The following is a 17,835-nucleotide window of genomic DNA, read 5'->3' as shown; positions in this document are numbered from 1 at the left end:
TAAAAGCAGCAAGCAGCGAGCCAGTCTCGACTCCATCCTTCGCTTCCTGCCCTCTCTCTGTGCCGTCCCACCTTCCTCTGATGTCATTTCCTTTCAGGTGGGCGGGACGCTGAGAGGGCAGGAAGCGAAGGACGCGGAGTCGAGACTGGTTCGCTACTTGTTGCTTTTACGTCCGCTGGCCGCTGCGGGCAAAAAAACTGAAGTTGTCATCGTCGTCGTGGTAGGTGAGGGTCCCAAAAGACTGGGCGGGCCCAGGCCGAGATTGGGTGGGCCTGGGCCCACCCAGGCCCACCCGTAGCTACGCCCCTGGATTGAGCTCTACAATAAAAATTGGCTTTTATATCTTGCTAGGTTTTCTTTCTGTGTCTAAAGGGGAGATTCTGCTATACCTCTTGCCTCAGGGCTGCCAATTGCAGGCATCTGGGCAGGAGGGACAGGGGATCACTGCTGCCTATAGAAAATCTGTGGGCACAAATGGGGTAGGTAGTGGGATGGGATAGAGGGGATGGGCCCTGAGTCTGGGGACAATTTGTTTTTTTCATTTTAGTCACGGAGGAGAGACCTGACCTATTTTTTTGTAATTTGGTTCTTTCATTTTTAAAAATGAAAAAAAAAAACCCCAACAACAAATGAAACAAAATAAAACAATAAAAATAAAATATTTTAAAAATTGCATCACAGACACCTAAAATGTATCTGCTGTAAAAAGAAGAGAAATGCATTTAACCAAGTTCAAATGTGTGGATTTTTCTCAAGTTTCTGGATTTCAAATACTAAGCAAATCATGGTGAAATTTGTCATGGAGTTGGGGATGTCATAAAAAGCAATAATGAGCAGGTGGCTGATTTTCTAGAATTTGCTGATTCACACTAGTTGATGTAGACAACTCTATAATTGTATGCTATACTGAAGCAATTTGAAACATTTATAACATTTGTAGCATGTTTCCAATAAAGTTTACCAATTTCACAGCATTAGTTACAAATTATGCAACAGGATAGAGCCTCCTAGTGGTTTCTAAATTCTGGTAAATTACATAATCCTTGTATGATCCACTACTGTGCATGCCAATTGCCAAACTTATGAAATTTTGGGACATATTTACAAAGGTGCGCTAAACGTGTAGATGCCCATAGGAATATTATGGGCGTCTACATGGTTAGCGCACACTAAAAATGCTAGCGTGCCTTTGTAAACAGGATCCTTTGCATTTTAGTATTGTTATTTCAAGGTTTCCACCCTCAAAATAATAAACATTTGCTACCTAAATGGGTCCATTAGAGATCTTTTTCATGCCGCGTGTGCTGTTGTATTTCCAGAACTATGACCGACCTTTTATCATGGCTCTCGCAGTCCCCATTGCAGTGAAATTTCTCCAGAGGGGGAACAAAGAGCTGTGCCGAAATATGTCAAGTTATCTGTCCCTGGCAGCAATTGCCAAAGCGGATTTGCTGGGTGATCACATGGAAGCTATCGTGATCAGTGTACTCCAAGGTACAGTGTTTCATTTGTGGCGTAGACTACGCATAGAAAGCCATAGGCTTGCAGTACTGTGTAGCAGAAATATACCTCGTGGGTTTCTACCTTACTCTGTTTTCTTTTTATGATGAGTGCTGTATTTTAGGTGTTTGGTAATTCATTGCAATCTATTTCTGGCAAAGAAGAAAGTGCAAATTCTTCGATCTCTTTGTATCATGAGTGTAGAAAAACCAGGGGGCCCTTTTACTAAGCCGCGTAGGCGCCTATCGGGCTCATTTTCAAAGCACTTAGCCTCCCAAAGTTCCATAGAAACCTATGGAACTTAGCCTCCCAAAGTGCTTTGAAAATATGCCTATATGTGTGCCCAATGTGCGTCACTTTTGAGTTACCACCTGGCTACCACGTAGCCCTTGCGGTAATTTCATTTTTGACATGTGACCGCTAGGCGTGCCAGTAAATAATTTTTATTTGCTGACGCGCGGCAGAAACCGGGAGGTAATTGTCATTCTACACGTGTAGATGATTGCTGCACGATTACCACTTGAGACCTTATCACTAAGTCAATGGCTGACGGTAAGGTCTCAGATCCAAAATGGTCGCACGCTAATTTTTATTTTGCCACACGTCCATTTTCGCCAAAAATTTTAAAAAGGCCTTTTTTACAGGCGCGCTGAACAATGGATCTGTGCGCGCCCAAAACACATGCCTACACTAGCGCAGCCCATATTTCAGTGCATCTTAGTAAAAGGGCCACCAGGTGCATAGGAGCCAGCTTTAGGGGTCCCAGTGGGTACTGAGCATCCTCAGTATTGATCAAGCTCCTTCATTGTCTTCAGGGAGAGGGGATTTACATTGTATTTGGTACCCCTGCCAATCGTAGCCTGAATGCCTTTATGTGTATTTTCAGCCACTCAGTAGTTGGTGTACAAGTTCCTAACAAGAAAACCACAGAAATGAAAGCTGAACAGCTAAACAGCAATCAATCAAACTTATGAAATTTATTATGACCTCAAACGTCAAGGCTATGACACCTTCAGTGTCTCACAAGTGTCAAACACTGAAGTTTTCCCCTTTTTTTTATTTTCTGTTAAGAAAGAGGCACTTCAGGAGAGGTTAAGTAGCACATTATGAATTTATACAGATAAGTTTCATTGATATGCATGCTTGCAAAAATACTTCTATGTTTAGGTGCATATAATTCAGACATATAACATCCCAAGACTCAAAGTAAATTGCAAGCACTTTGTGTTTGAAAATGAGGTTGTTTAGTACATGCTTAAAATGACATGGATAACTTTGCAGTAGCCCTTTATACCTTTACATAGTGCCACCTTCTGTGAACTACTGGAATGTACCTGCACATACAAATGGATAGAGTCCAAAATGTATTATTATAATAGATGTATAGTCTTCATTTGTCTCTTAATATTTGAAGTACAATTTGAATGAATATAAGAAACATAGAGGATTGCAAAAATATTTATTGTACAGTTTTATAAAAATATTCATATTAAAATAATTACAAAGTTAATTTACAATATCATACAACCATAGATGATCAAAAAAATGTAATACATGACAAAAAGAAGCAGTTGCATTTCTGTTTAATTATTACATTCATAGCTTAACTGAACAATGCAGTATTTTATAGCATTGGACATATACTGCTGAAACAAGAATAATAAACAGTAAGCATTATTTGTGTTGCTGTTACGTTTAAAATGCAACATTCACATTAAAGAGTAATAAAGAGGAAAAGAGAAATCTAACAAAATGAATGTATACAGTACCTTGCAGCACCCTAGAAGGGGAAAGGGAAATGGGACTTGATATACCGCCTTTCTGTGGTATTTTGCAACTACATTCAAAGCGGTTTACATATATTCAGGTAATTATTTTGTACCAGGGGCAATGGAGGGTTAGGTGACTTGCCCAGAGTCACAAGGAGCTACAGTGTGAATCCAACTCAGTTCCCCAGGATCGGAGTCCACTGCACTAACCACGAGGCTACTCCTCCACTAGAAACATTCCATGTAGAAGCCTGCCCTTGCAGATCAGCAACGCAGCCGCGCAGGCTTCTGTTTCTGTGAGTCTGACGTCCTGCACGGCTGCGTTGCTGATCTGCAAGGGCAGGCTTCTACATGGAATGTTGCTAGTGGAATAGCAACATTCCATGTAGAATCTCAAATAGTAGCAACATTCCAGAATCTCAAATAGTAGCAACAGCAACATTCCATGTTGAATCTCAAATAGGGAAATGGAAATGGGACTTGATATACCGCCTTTCTGAGGTTTTTGCAACTACATTCAAAGCGGTTTACATATATTCAGGTAATTATTTTGTACCAGGGGCAACGGAGGGTTAAGTGACTTGCCCAGAGTCACAAGGAGCTGCAGTGGGAATCGATCTCAGTTCCCCAGAATCAAAGTCCACTGCACTAACCACTAGGCTACTCCTCCTGTAGGTCACGTGAAAAATCTTGATGATAATATTACGGTAGAGGTCCAGTAGTCTGTTTAACGTAACATTTATTTTCTGAAACACTAGCAACAGGTGAACAATCTGCTTGAACCTAGAAGCCTAGCGCTACAAAAGCAATGTCTCTAGCCCTTGCAGCATTTTGTACCTTGATTTATATATTTTCAATTGTTATGACATCCTAACCAAGCATGCTTAACGACAAAGAATAGTGAGAACAATTTAGTTGGTACAAGAATAGGTGATGAATACAATTGTGGAAGGAGCAAAACTGGACAGTTTAGTTGTCTTCACAGTCAAGCTGAACGAGTTTGGGTTTTCAAGTGAAGCCCGAAGAGAGGGGAGCTCTTGAACATCAGATGGTTGCTTATTTCATAGGATGGAAACAAATAGGGAGAATGTCTAGAAAGAAGAAGTGGCCTCCTTGATACGGGGAATACAAAGAAGAGCTGTTGCTTGAGATGGAAGAAAATAAGGAGCAGAATATTGGAGATCAAGAGCACACAGATATTGAGTATCCAGACCATTTATAGATTTACTAGTAAAAGAGGCCCGTTTCTGGAGCAAATGAAACTGGCGCTAGCAAGGTTTTCCTCCCCAACACCCCCCCCCCCTTCTCCCTCCCTATCGACCCCTTCGTCGTTCTGACGCCATTGCTCCGCACCTCCTGAACGCACCGTGCGCCATTGCTCCGCCCTCGACGTCATCACGTTTGACGCGAGGGCGGGGCCCTGAGACGGCGATTTCGGTGGCTTCACCACCACGAACCCTTCAAACCCGTTTTGATGACGGAAGTGACGTCAGAGTCCTCAGAACGTTGAGGGTGAGTTTTATTATAGAAGATAATCAAAAACCAGGACTTTAAGCATTGTCTGCTACTTGACAAGAAACTACAAGAGAAAAGATAGGAGGGGAGCATAGCAAGACTAATGATAAGCGCAAGTGCCCGAGTTCTGAAGAAATTTAAGGACATGCGGTGCCGTTATAACAGGCCAGAGCAGTGTTTCCCGGCTGAAGGTAGCTTTGAGCGCACAGCAGCACTTTTACTTTTTTGCTTGACGCTCCATGCCAAGTTTGGCATCCTCGTTGTTTTAAGGCAAGACTTTCTTTCACCGTATGACTGACAAGACCCCTGGCACAGGCGGTTTCACCGAAACATGGATCATGTCAGGTCTGTCTAATAAAGCATTGATTTGGCTCCTTGTGCTTCTTCATTGTGTGTGCAGGTATAACAAGCAGCCTCACAAATGTATTTGAGGCTAGTTTTTCTATTCTGTGGGGGAAGGGGAATTCAAGAATGCAGACATTTTAAGAGCATCCGAGGACAGTCTCTGAAGAATTTGGGACTGAATGAATCTCCATTTCACGTCTACTGCTTTATATCAGCAGCAACAGTGGCAGCCTATCAAGTGTACAGCGCTGCGTACATCTAGTAGCGCTATAGAAATGATAAGTAGTAGAAGTATCTCTAGCATTTCTTATACTGGGTCCCACATTGATATCATGATGTCTGCCAGACGTATCCTGGTTCACATCATCCAATCGTCACCCAAAACAATTGCTGTTACCAGCACAATTCATTGATAAATCCTGCTACACTTTCATCTGCATGTGGGAATGCCCTCGGCACATCAGATGTGGATTCTAAATTGCACACCTTATTCTGCAATAGCTCAAACAACCCTGGAACTCATTACCAAAACAAAAAAGTAGACCAAACTAGCCTTTAAGCTTTCCAACTCTTCACTAGATCTGTGATGTTGCTTTCATAAATTCTGATGTCTGAAATGAAAGTTCCCAAAGGCACTATGTACTTTAAGAACCCTTCTTCTGTGAAAACCATTGACTTAATGCAAGATTCAGATGCTTTTACATTTTAATAAATATATGTAGCTCCTCCATGTGCCTGGATTTCTGTAATTCCCCACCCAACAATGTTCCCCCGGTTATTGCAAGAATTGCTTCCTGATGTTTGCATTTTGATTTCTTCTTTGGTGAGAACCGTATCCCAGACGTTAAAGCCTGTTATTTTTCCAGAAAAGGCGATTGATTCGTCGAAACCACCTCCAACGCAGCAGCCGTTCTTTTCTTGACCAATCTGCAAAATGCCTTTGTTGGGGATGACATGATACTTAGCCATCTCTGTTGAGGTAGCCTGAGACTCTCCATTTACCCAGATTGATGCCGTGCCATCTTCAGAGCTCCACGTACTGCACAGTGGAGTCCACTGTCTGGGGGATATGACATTTTCAGCCACCAACTTGTTCTCGCTACCGCCCACCACAAGGACTACGCTTTGCTGACTGAAATACAGCTGAATTTCATCGGGGCTTTGCTTGGTTCCGTAGGAGAAGACCATGGTTTTTTCCAGAGCTTCGGTCACTTTGACCCATGCACAAACTGTGAAGGAGTGCAGAGTCATTTCTGCTGAAGGATGTATGCTTGCAAAAATTCTGGCTGATCTCATTGGGAACAAGAGCGCCATTTCACACCCTGCACAAGTAATGTAATAGAAAGAGAAACTTGTTAGAAAATTTTGAATAAATTCTTTGCAAATTACAAAGCTTTAAACAGGCACATTTGGGAAAACCCCGTAATTGTAATCTTTGCTATTAAAACAAATCTTTCATGGAGAACAATTATACAATTGTTCCATTCCAACAGAAGTCAAGAAAATAAAGTAGTTTTATCAACTTAATAACAGTAGTAATTACTGTAAAAGAGCAAACAGAAACCTGTCTTGGAACGTATGCACCTTTCCCATAATACAATATCATGTCTTGTTGTTTCAACTGACTTTCTAAATGGTAGCATTATTTTTTAAGCAAAGTGGTGACCTGTCTCCAAGGTCATTAAGAGCAACTAGGGAGCTGATAAACCAAGCTGCCAATTCCCTTGCAGCAATGAGCTGACATTCACTGCAAGGGGTTTTTCTCGACTGATGCAGGGTTATTTAAATATTCATGCAAATGAGCTGGGTAATGATTTTACAGGAAAATGTCAGTGAAAATTTGCTAGCGTTTCCACAGAAAAACTTAACTACATATCCTTGAGTGCAGCTACACATTTCACTGGAAAAGGGCTATTTCTGTGTTTTTGTACATGTAGATTTACGGTGGCAAAATCACTAATGAGCTGGTTTCTATGACTTTTTAGCTTATTAATTATTTTCCATAAATCCTATGAATGACTTTCAGGCTCATTTTCGAAAGAGAAGGACGCCCGTCTTTCGACACAAATCGGAAGATGGGCGTCCTTCTCACAGGGTCGCCCAAATCGGTATAATCGAAAGCCGATTTTGGGTGTCCCTAACTGCTTTCCTTCGCATGGAATGAAGGACCAAGCTATTCAGTATCAAATGATTCTTCTGCTTGCACTTCTCAACTATATTTGAAAGGATCACAAAGATTTATGGTCAGTCATAGGCCATGAAAATAGTGGATGACTGTGAAGCCACTGTGGTTCACTGCATTCTTTGTGTTCATACCAGATGCATAATTAAGAAATATTTCAGTTAATTCAGGGTGCTAAAGGGCCTCTCTATTAAGCCAACCTATTTCCTGTTCAAGTAAGCCTGAACTGCCTCGGTTCTCCCAAATCTTTGCTTTAATGACAGTTTCCCCACCATAACCAGACCACTGTGTGATGAGCTGCTGCAATATTTTGTGTGTTAGAACTGAGATCATTTTTTTACCATTCGGTTTATCAGCTCTTTTTTTGCTTTTCTGTTTTATTTACATCTTAACTATAAAATGTCAAAAAACAGTACCTCAGAGATGACTTTTTAATTAGCAAAGCCTTTGAATTAATTGTCAAGAGACTGGCAAAATTGAAAACAGCTTTGTGAAAGACCAATGATGTGATTAGAAAAAGAATCCATCTGGATGAGTTCCAGAATTCACGGAAAATCAAAACCAGTTGATGGAAGACTTCTGTTGCAGAAAGGCATGTGTATCATTTGTAAAAGTATACTAGTTTTTTTTGGCTGAGTAACTAAACCCAGGCAATACTGGTGAAATCTGCTGCAAAGTGAGAGGGGACTTCCCTCCCTGCCAAAATCCGGACACCTCTGGACCATCCTGACAGCAGCACAGCCAACCTATGAGTTTGGAAAATGTTTACAATGGCTGGCATTGTGTGAATGAGACAAAACGGTGTGTTTAATTTATTTTATTTATTTTATTTCTGCATTTGTACCCCATATTTTCCAACCTAGTGGTAAGGTCAATGTGGCTTATGATTAACTTAGGTAGACAAGTATCAAGTTGTGAGGGCCAACGCATGCTCACGTGCCTCCTGTAGGATGCAGGGCCGCCACCACTGGGCCCGGGGCAGGGACGCTGCTCCCCCCTCCACGATCGTCGCCGCTGCCGCCGCCCCCCACAGGATCGTTGCCGCCTCCTGGATTACTGCTGCCGCTACCACTGCAACTGCAGTGCAAATACCTTGGCTGGTGGGGATCCTGAGGCCCCGCCAGCAGAAGAGGTCTTCCTCAGCGCATGCTCGGTTTGAAAGCCGAGCATGCGTAGCCTGAGAGGAAAAGCAGCTGCTTGGCAAACAATGGGCAGAATGAAGAGCTGCGCTGGAGGAAGACCAGCAGTGTCTGCTCCTCCGGGTCCTCCCCAGCCCCCCTTGGGAGGCCTGGGCCCAGGGAATTTTGCCCCCCCCCCACTGCCCCCACTCTCGGCAGCCCTGGTAGGATGACTTTTTAAAAGGGCACTTCCCATCTCTTATTAGCTCTTTTGATGTTAGCATATTGACTGTCCTGGTATTGTAAAGTGGAATAAATTGTCCTATTCTTGTGGGAAAAATTCTGATTTGGAGACCAATTTAGAACTATATCAGTCGATACTCAATGCAATTTAAATGGCCAGGTTAAATCACTTTTGCGGGGCTATCCACTGATTTTCAGTGGCAGTTAACCAGTTAGGGTGTCTTTTACTACCTCAAGCTAAAATCACCTCCACAGCTTAGTAAAAGACCCCTCTGAGGCCCAGATGCACTAAAACATCGTTAAAGCCCTTCCCTTACCGATTCCCTTAGCGAATCGGTAAGGAACGGGCATGCATCAAGGAATACGTCGGACGAGGGCGGGCCAGGGAGGAAAGGAGGGAAGTCTGAAGGGAGGCGATCAGCTGTTGCTTGCTGCAGCGCCTTCACACGGAGGTGAGAGGCGCTGTGAGGGCCCGGCCCAGTGGCAGACAGAGGGGGCGGGGCCACAGGGTGCGGAGGATGGCGGGGAGGCTGGGGCTGCGGGAAGCTGTCATTTCAATGCAGGGGGGAGCGGTGGTGACCTCGGGGGGGGGGGGGGCGAAGGACATCCATAAATGACGTCCATAGGCACAGATCATCTTTTTTTATATATAGTGAAGGAAGGGGGGGGGGGGGGAAAGCCAAGTGCACGTCAGGGACGTCCTTGAAGGACGTCCATGTTAGGCACTTTAGAAGGACGTCCCTGACGAGCACTTGGGACACGCAGCTTGGTTTTTTTTTGTTTTTTTACATGGGTGTTGGGCGCTTTCCCACTGGTCTCCATGGGTCCGTTCACAGCATCCCCAGCCTAACGAGAGGTGCAGACCTCACGTTAGGTTTTTTTACGGTAAGAGATCGGAAAACCTTAGTGCATCTCATTATAATAGCCTTGCAATAGCCTTTGGATCATCTGCATTCCGTTTTTGTTAGCTGCTACCGTGATCGAAAATGGCCTTTAGTGCATGCCAGGGTTTACTGCTTGCTCGTTAATGGCTCGTTAAGTTTAGTGCATCTGGCCCTAAGTTAGCAGATCCTATTTCAAAACCTATCAGAATTTGAGACATCCCGACCTGGGTGTCTCAATTCCAAATTGTATGTCCTTTCTAAAATGCCACTCTATATGTATAGCCAGTGGTGTGCTGGAGCAGGCTCTCACAGGCTCGCAAGAGCCGGTTGTTAAGTTTTTAAGAATTTTGGGAGCCGGTTGTTAAAGTAGGGGCCCTCCATGGCTACTTTAACAACTGGCTCCCAAAATGTGGGCTTGGGCCCCCTGCTGAATTCTCTTTTACTTTGCTGGTGGGGATGCTGAGCCCTGCCAGCCAAGTAAATAGACTGCTGCTGCTCCCCGCTCCTTGTTTCCAGCTCTGGGCAGCAGGCTGGGACTTCTCAAGCATGTGAGAGAAGTTCCAGCATGCTGCTCAGAGCAAGACGTTGGGAGTGGTGGCAGTCCATTTATTGGCTGCCAGCAAAGGTATGCCTAGCGTGCCTGTACGAAGAGAGGGAGAAGAGAGAGGCAAATGTTGCTCCCCCCCCCCCCCCCGGCCACCGCTGACCCTTCCAACTGCAGAGCTGGCTACGTCCAGAGAAAGAGCCTGTTGTTAAAAATTTACCAGCACACCCCTGTGTATAGCAGTAAAATATCTGTACTACAGAACTCAATATTCAAAAAAAAAAAAAGCTGCATTCTTAAATTTATCCTCCCACGATAGGCTTCTATATTTGTGCTCTATTTTTAGTCAAACTTAGGCATATAAGTTTTCAACTGAAAATTCAGCTTAAAGGTTATGCTTATAAAATTTAGGCCTGCCGTTCGTTTGCCTAGATTTGTCAGCCTAATTTATGAGCCTACTGCTGAAAATCAGTGCCAGGCTCCTAACTTCTTTTCCCTGCCCTAAATCTGACCATTTGCCACCCACTTTTTATGCTCATCAATTTAGGAGTTTGGTGAAATTTTGAGAATAAATTCAGGCACTCAGCCCTAGTAAATATTCAGAGTCCAATTTGTAAGCATAATTCCCAAAGTTAGAAGCTGTAAATCTTTTGAATATTGGACCCTATGTGTGTGTTTCTACAGTTCCTATTTTGCTTCCTTTCATGTTATAACCAAAAGTAAAATGATGGCACTAAAGTGTTTGGGCTATAATCTATACCAGGAGGGTCAGAGCTGCTAGTAGACATACACTGTGAATTTAATTATGCAAGGGGCTGTGTGTTAACTGCAAAAAATTGCTGGTTGGAAGTTCATGGTGAAACATCTACCTAATTTGGTAAACAGAAGGAAAGCTTTTCTGATTTTAAACCCTCAGTTAATCTACCGATTTAGAATTAGATGAACTAACCTGTATTAAAGTATAAACACATTTGATTGCACTTTAACTCACATTAATTTACTCAAGCCCCGTTACTGTCAATAGGGACGATTTATTAATAATGGGGCCCTTTGAGTAAGGCCCCATTATTATTGTTATTATAAGGGCAGCTATCGTGGTTTTAACTGTACAGTAGATGCAAACATAGACTCACTAACCTTTACCGCATGTTAAAAACAGCTAGCATGGCAAAACTCCTGCACTAGCTGCTTAACTTGATGAGTGGGCTTGAAAGGGGTGGAGCAGAGGTTGGCTATCAGTGACAGCTAGTGCATGCTTACATGGAAGGCTGACTCTTAGCAGAAGTACCATGAGACTGCTGCTAGGGTCTATGGTGGCCATTTTGAAAGCAGGCACCAGACAGGGACTGCTTCTGCCCTGGCCCATTATAACACCAGTAATCACTCTAGGTAAGTTCAGTGGATGATCGGGGGGAGGGGGGGGGGGAAGCTGGCTAAACTGTGCTTATTTTCATCCTAATGTATGGCTAGGTTTGCAGCTGGAAACGAACTGAAATCTAGCTTCCAAAAAATTGAATTGAATGGCTAAATTTAGGCCTGTTATTGTAGAGTCTACATTTGGGTACCTATTTTAGGAATGCAGCACTGAAAAATCAGAGCAAGGTGCCTGTCCTGGTACTGTCCACTATCTAGATTCAGCTGCTGAGAGTGGAGAAATTTCCCGACCTCCTACAAGATCTAGCTGAGAATCTAGAGCCTGCTGAAAACTGATCCTTTAATGATAAAATCCATATGTCACCAGTGGCGTAGCCAAGGGTGGGCCCGGATGGGCCCAGGCCAGGGGCATAGCCAGACAGCAGATTTTGGGTGGGCCTAGGCAAGAAGTGGATGGGCACTAAATGTTCTCTGCCCCACCCCCACACCAAAATAATATCTCAGATGGTGGGGAAATGCTTCTCTCCAGTCTCCACCTTGGTAGTCTGAAGCAGGCATGCGCTGAAAACTGAGCATGCGAAGGTGCCATTTTTGTGGAAAGCAGCATTTTCATTACCATGTGCTACTGTTGGATGGGCCTGAGCCCTAAGTGGGTGGGCCCCGGCCCACCCAAGCCCACCTGTGGCTACGCCACTGGCCCAGGCCCACCCACTTTGGGCTCAGGCCCACCCAGTAGCAGCACACCTATGATGTGACTAGCAGGGATCACCAAGCCCCACCAGCGAAAAACTCCCAACAACTGTCCCTCCTGCATACTTTGTAAATACCAGATCTTCGCCTGCAGTGAACAGCAACTGATACATACTGTTCGCACCGACCCCCACAGCCTTCCCTCTGATGTATTCCCGTTTATGTGGAAACAGGATGTTGCAACAGAAGGAAGGCTTTGGGGCCAACATGAGCAGTGTGTATTAGTTGCTGCTCACTGCCAGTGAAAATCTGCTATTTAAAAGGTATTCAGGGGAGGGGGGATGTTTGAAAGACCATAATGGCATGCAGGCGAGAGAGGGAGAGACCAAATCACTTGTGGAACAAGGCAGAGTGCTTATGCCCACCCATCTTGGGCCCAGGCCCACCCAAAACTGTGTGTTTGGCTACGCCCCTGTTTGTCACACTGTATGTGACTTGTGTGAAGAAATACCAGCTTTCAGTTAAGTTTGCCATCGTAAGTAAGAGACCAGTGGAGTATGAACCAATGCTGAAAACCTAAGTGACTCTCAGTTCATTCTCTTCTTAACTGAACTTTGTCATAAGATGATCAGAAGAGATAACAGACCTGCAAACTCCAGACGTACCTGCTGGCAGGGAATGTTGAGTTGCCTGCCTTTGAAATATGTGAAGCTCAGCTCTTGTTTGTTGAAGTTCTTTTAACAATGAGCTCAGAATTGTGGAAGTCGTCTTGTCTTGTGGCTGAAATGCTGTCTCTTGAGCTACAGCTTCAGTAACTCTTTCCCCCATATTTTCCAGCTTACTAAGCCTTTTAGATATGTTTTGGTTCAGCAGAAAAATCTCTTTAAGGATGTTGGCTTGGCCAGGTTGCTGGGAAGTTTCAGGGCACTGAATTTGACTAATGTTTGTTAGCATCCTGTTCACCTTTGATACAATTTGGGAAGTGGCTCCCATGACATTACTTGAACAAGTGCCGGCCAACTTGGCCACAAACTGCGTCATTTCAGTTCGTAGACTCTGCAGTTCTACCTTAAGGATTTCATCGATGGACTGAAGCATAATATTCTGCTTCATTTGAGAATTCTCTAACATGATAAATATTTTATCCCACGTAGTGCGTTCTTCTGGACAGTTAGACGTAGGTGCTGACTCTGCAAAATATAAAGGTTACAATTTTTCTCAATTTGACTCTTCCCATCAAACAATGTATGTTTCCCCTCACAGCCAAAGAAAAACCACACGAAGTGTGGAGGTGCACTTGATCCCCACGAAACAAGTAGGAGAATATTTGAATATGTTTATGATCTTGCTTTTGTATTTATGATATTTTATGTATGTTTATCTATTTTTATTCATATATGCTTTTTAGATGTCCATTTGAAATTCAAAATATATATACATATATAGAGAGATATAGATATCAATATATATATGTATATATAGATACATTTCCTTTGTAATATTCATGTTTTATATTTGTTACTGTATTTCTTTTTATAGACTCCTGAAGAAGGCGCTACGGCGCCGAAACACGGCTGTGTTGAGTCAACCATTTGCAATAAATATCATTGTGTTATTAAAATATACGTCTCCCCTATTGTTTGGATAGAGCCTATTTTCCCTACCCCTCCTTTGTTTCCCCTCACATCCATTTCCCCTATTTCTGTGGATAACACTGTCATCCTTCCAGTCCCTTCAGCCATTAACCTTGGGGTCATTTTTGACACCCCTCTTTCCTTCTATACACACATCCAAAACACTTCTAAAATGCGTTTCTTTTTCTATAAACACCAAAATTCAGTTTTCCTTTTATGATCACACTACCAAGAATCCTTGTCTACCCTCTCATCACTTCCTCTTTAGACTACTGCAACATGCTCCTCATGGGTCTTCCACTTTAATATATCTTTTCACTAAAGTCTATTCAAAATTCAGTCTATTCTCTTATTCATCTACAGCTCCTCATCACCTGTCCTCCCCTTACACCCACCTTCATGAACTCCAGTCACTGGGCAAGCCACTCTCATCTATGCCCATCTGCTCCACTGCCAGCTTCCAGCTCTACATTTTCCACCTTTCTATGCTGTAAGCCTGGAATAGACTTTGCTCCCTCTATGCTTTTGTTCAAATCCAGGCTAAAAATTTACCTTTCTAAGGCTCCTTCTCAGTCTTAGCTCCTTGTTCTCCTCATTGCAACCTAGTTGGTTTTAATGTATTTTTTTAAATAATAGATAAAAATTCCTCTTATTCACCATGTTTGATTCTCCTTATCTCAAAAAAGCCCATTGGCTACCCATTCAGCACTGATTCTCACATTACATAGTTCCCTATCTTCCTTTATGAGCTCTTAAATCTGCACATCAAAATTACCTTGATGTACCAACCTACAGGGAGATCATTCATGAGCATACTAGATGCTCCATTTTTTCGGTACAAGGTCGTGAACTTTGGAGCTCCTTATCTCAGCACATATGAGAGCAATCATCTCTAACCCAGTTTAAGGCTGCTCTTAAAACTGTTTTAAGATTCTTATTCCTAAACTGCTTCTTTTTTTTTGCCCTTTCATTTTTTCTAATGATTGTGCGAGACTGGCCATGGAGCTTTGGAATTAACAAATGTTAACCTCCTGTATTCCCCTTCCCCCCCACCCCACCCCTGCTATCACTGATTGTAGTTCCACCTTCTTTCCCCATTGTCTACAGTTATGTACTGAATACTGTATCCCCTTTTTACTTTTAGATTGTAAGTCACCCAGGTGGCATGTTCTGTTGGGCGGGATAGTTAAATCTTAATACATTTGAAACTTGACTAGACTGTAAGCACTACATTGTGAGAACTTTCTCTTAAGTAGACTTACAGTGCTGCGTACACTACAGAAATGAATATCAGTAGTATATTTCTGCACTGACATCTATCTTTATGTAAATATATTAACATCTGAATAGTTTTGGGGTTTTTTTAGAATACCATGGACCAATCAGAGGTAAATCTCTACAATGATTCTGGTATTTTGCAGATGGTGGAATGGAGTAGCCTATTGGTTAGTGTAGCAGACTTTGAGCCTGTGGAACTGAGTTCAATTCCCACTGCAGCTCCTTGTGACTCGGGGCAAGTCACTTAACCCTTCATTGCCCCAGGTACAAATAAGTACCTGTATATACTATGTAAACCACTTTGAATGTAGTTGTGAAGACCACAGAAAGGCAGCCTATCAAGTCCCATTCCCTTTCCCCTTTTAAAATATGGCTGCAAACCACTTTACAGAATTATTATTTTGTTTCAAATTTAAGGAATTCATAATCTCAATAAAACTCTGGAGGTAAACATATAACTACAATAACCTTGGTGACTTTAAAAACTTTTGTGTAATTACTGTCTAGCAGGTAGATAAAGTTAATAATACCTTCAGTGGCTAAGATGTTTTCTTTCTCCATACATTCATTATAAAATAGAGTAACATTTAATATAATAATATCGCTATCAACCCCTTTACACAGAAAAGACCCTAAAGAATTCAAAAAAACATAGTAGCATAATCCTGACTACATATCTACCTGCCTGTTGCTATTTCAAAACCAATTTGTATTCTTCTGAAAAAAGATACATGCTCAGTTGAATCGTAAAACCCTCTAGTTTTTAGCAAAACAGCATGAGCAAAACCAGCACTACATTAAGAAAACAAATGTTGTAAAGAGAACCACTTGCCTTCCTCAGCTGGATGGATTTCATTTTCGAAGTCATTATCATATGAAGTGTATATGATATCATAATCACTTGTTAGAACAGAGGAAAAAGAGCACAGGATACAAAATAATACTTTTAGCATATTCATATCTTCGGTTAATGTTCTTCAGCTACAAGTCCCGTAGGTTAGCCTGGCTTGAGTAGAGAGCAGAATGAAGGCAGGACTGTGAGAGTCCCCTTAATAAATGCTTTGTGAAAGCCTGTAGCTGAATGAATGGATAATGCTGACTGGTTGATCTATATGATGTCATATGGATTTTTTTTTTAAGTGGGGGAATCAGGGGTTGCACAACTTAACGCACAGTAACATAAGAGATGACAGCTGATGAGGACCACGCCATACAAGTCTGACCTCCTGCAGAATGTTGCGCCTTATTCAAGTCAGCTGTGTTTCCCTTAAAAGTTAAAATATAAATCTTAAAACTTTGTGCTGTGGGCGGATTGATTTTGGAAGTGGAAATGGAATTGAGTGGGGGGGGGGGGGGGGTGGGAGAAGCCATTCTTATGACTTTTTTTCTTTTAGGAACAGACTTTTGTAATATGAAGTGGAAACAGCAATGATAGCTAGAGTAGATCTATAAATCACAGAGGTTTTTGTAACAGAAAATGAGGTTTCCGTGTCACTGTATCGTATGTTATTTTAAAGCCTCTCGTAAGTAAATGCTCTTTCAGTGTAAGTTACTTGCCTGTTCTGCATTTTAAATATAGAGACATCTGAGAAGGACTGCCAATGGATGAGCTATGCTGCTTGGAGAATTGTTTTAGGCTGAAATAAAAATTGAAAAAGTTAAATTGTCTCTGAACAATTAGCTTTTATTGCAGGCAGTGACATTTTTCTGCCTGTATGTTTTCCTGCTATCCGATCTTTTAATTGGACCAGAAACACTACTTATGAACGTTAATATGCTTTAGAACCCGGCCTGATGCCAGAAACCATCAAACTGATCTGGAAGGGAGATATTTGGTCCTTAAGGACGCGAGTGGAGATATCGCTCCTAACTCTGTGCAGATGGAAGTATGTTCCTCCTGACTGTAATGAATGCCTTTGACAGCTAACTTAAAACAGAGCTGACCTATTTTAGAAAGAGACCTGAATACCACACGGTCAAAATACCTCAAGCTCATATAGGGCTGGATTCTATATATGGTGCCTAAAAAAAATCAGCGCCGAACCCCCCCCCCCCCCCCCACTTAAGCGGTATTCTATCAGCCGCGCATAAAGTTCGCTGCAGTTTATAGAATTAGTGCTTATGAGGAGAGGTCGTACGTAAATTTAGGCACTGCCATTTGCACCAGTGAAAATGTGGTGCAACTGCTCACACCTAAATTTATGCCTGGAGCACAGTTATTCTATAATTACACGTGTAACTCAAAATCATGCTCCCGATCCAGCCCAAAATGCCCATGACTAGGGTTACCATATGTCCGGATTTACCCGGACATGTCCTCTTTTTGAGGACATGTCCGGACGGTTTTGCCAGTCCGCCCGTTTGTCTGGATTTCTGGATGGGCGGGCGGGCGCCTTCCCTTACTTACTATCTACTGCCCTGGTGGTCTAGTGACCTCTTCAGGGCAGGAAAGAGCCCCCTCTTTCCTGCCTGGAGCGCTGCCTTGCCCTGCATTCTGTTGCTGTGATGGCCTCGCAAGACTTCAACTCTCGGCGGCCATTTTGAATCCCGAGACCGTCACAGCAACAGGATGCAGGGCATGAACGGAGCTCCGGGCAGGAAAGAGGGGGCTCTTCCCTGCCCCAAAGAGGTCACTAGACCACCAGGGCAGTAGATAGTAAGTGAGGGGAGGTGACGGGGGGCAGGGGAGGGGAATATGTGACAGGGGGCGGGATGAGGATGTGAAAGGGGTGGGGCAGGGCAGTGGGTGTGGGTGGGGC

At 42.9% G+C, this 17,835-nt stretch overlaps 2 protein-coding genes across 4 annotated transcripts in view; one reads left to right on the top strand and one right to left on the bottom strand.

The window, feature by feature from the left end:
• The window catches only part of VEPH1 (ventricular zone expressed PH domain containing 1), a 130,900-nt gene that overhangs the window by 19,209 nt on the left and 93,856 nt on the right, over positions 1 to 17,835 (top strand). For all 3 annotated transcript variants that reach the window (XM_030216379.1, XM_030216378.1, XM_030216380.1), the window contains exon 3: positions 1,320 to 1,494. In XM_030216379.1, coding sequence (XP_030072239.1) covers positions 1,320 to 1,494 — 175 coding nt within the window. The remainder of the gene's footprint in view (positions 1 to 1,319; positions 1,495 to 17,835) is intronic.
• On the bottom strand, positions 4,726 to 16,129 carry PTX3 (pentraxin 3). The gene is made up of 3 exons (XM_030216381.1): positions 15,909 to 16,129; positions 12,830 to 13,354; positions 4,726 to 6,451 (listed from the first exon to the last, which is right to left on the bottom strand). Exons 1-3 carry the CDS (start codon positions 16,033 to 16,035, stop codon positions 5,835 to 5,837), a joined length of 1,269 nt encoding a protein of 422 aa, XP_030072241.1. The 5' UTR covers positions 16,036 to 16,129; the 3' UTR covers positions 4,726 to 5,834.

Source organism: Microcaecilia unicolor, chromosome 10, assembly GCF_901765095.1.
Source record: "Microcaecilia unicolor chromosome 10, aMicUni1.1, whole genome shotgun sequence".
Taxonomy (NCBI): Eukaryota; Metazoa; Chordata; class Amphibia; order Gymnophiona; family Siphonopidae; genus Microcaecilia; species Microcaecilia unicolor.
This window is presented reverse-complemented; position numbering and strand designations above follow the sequence as displayed.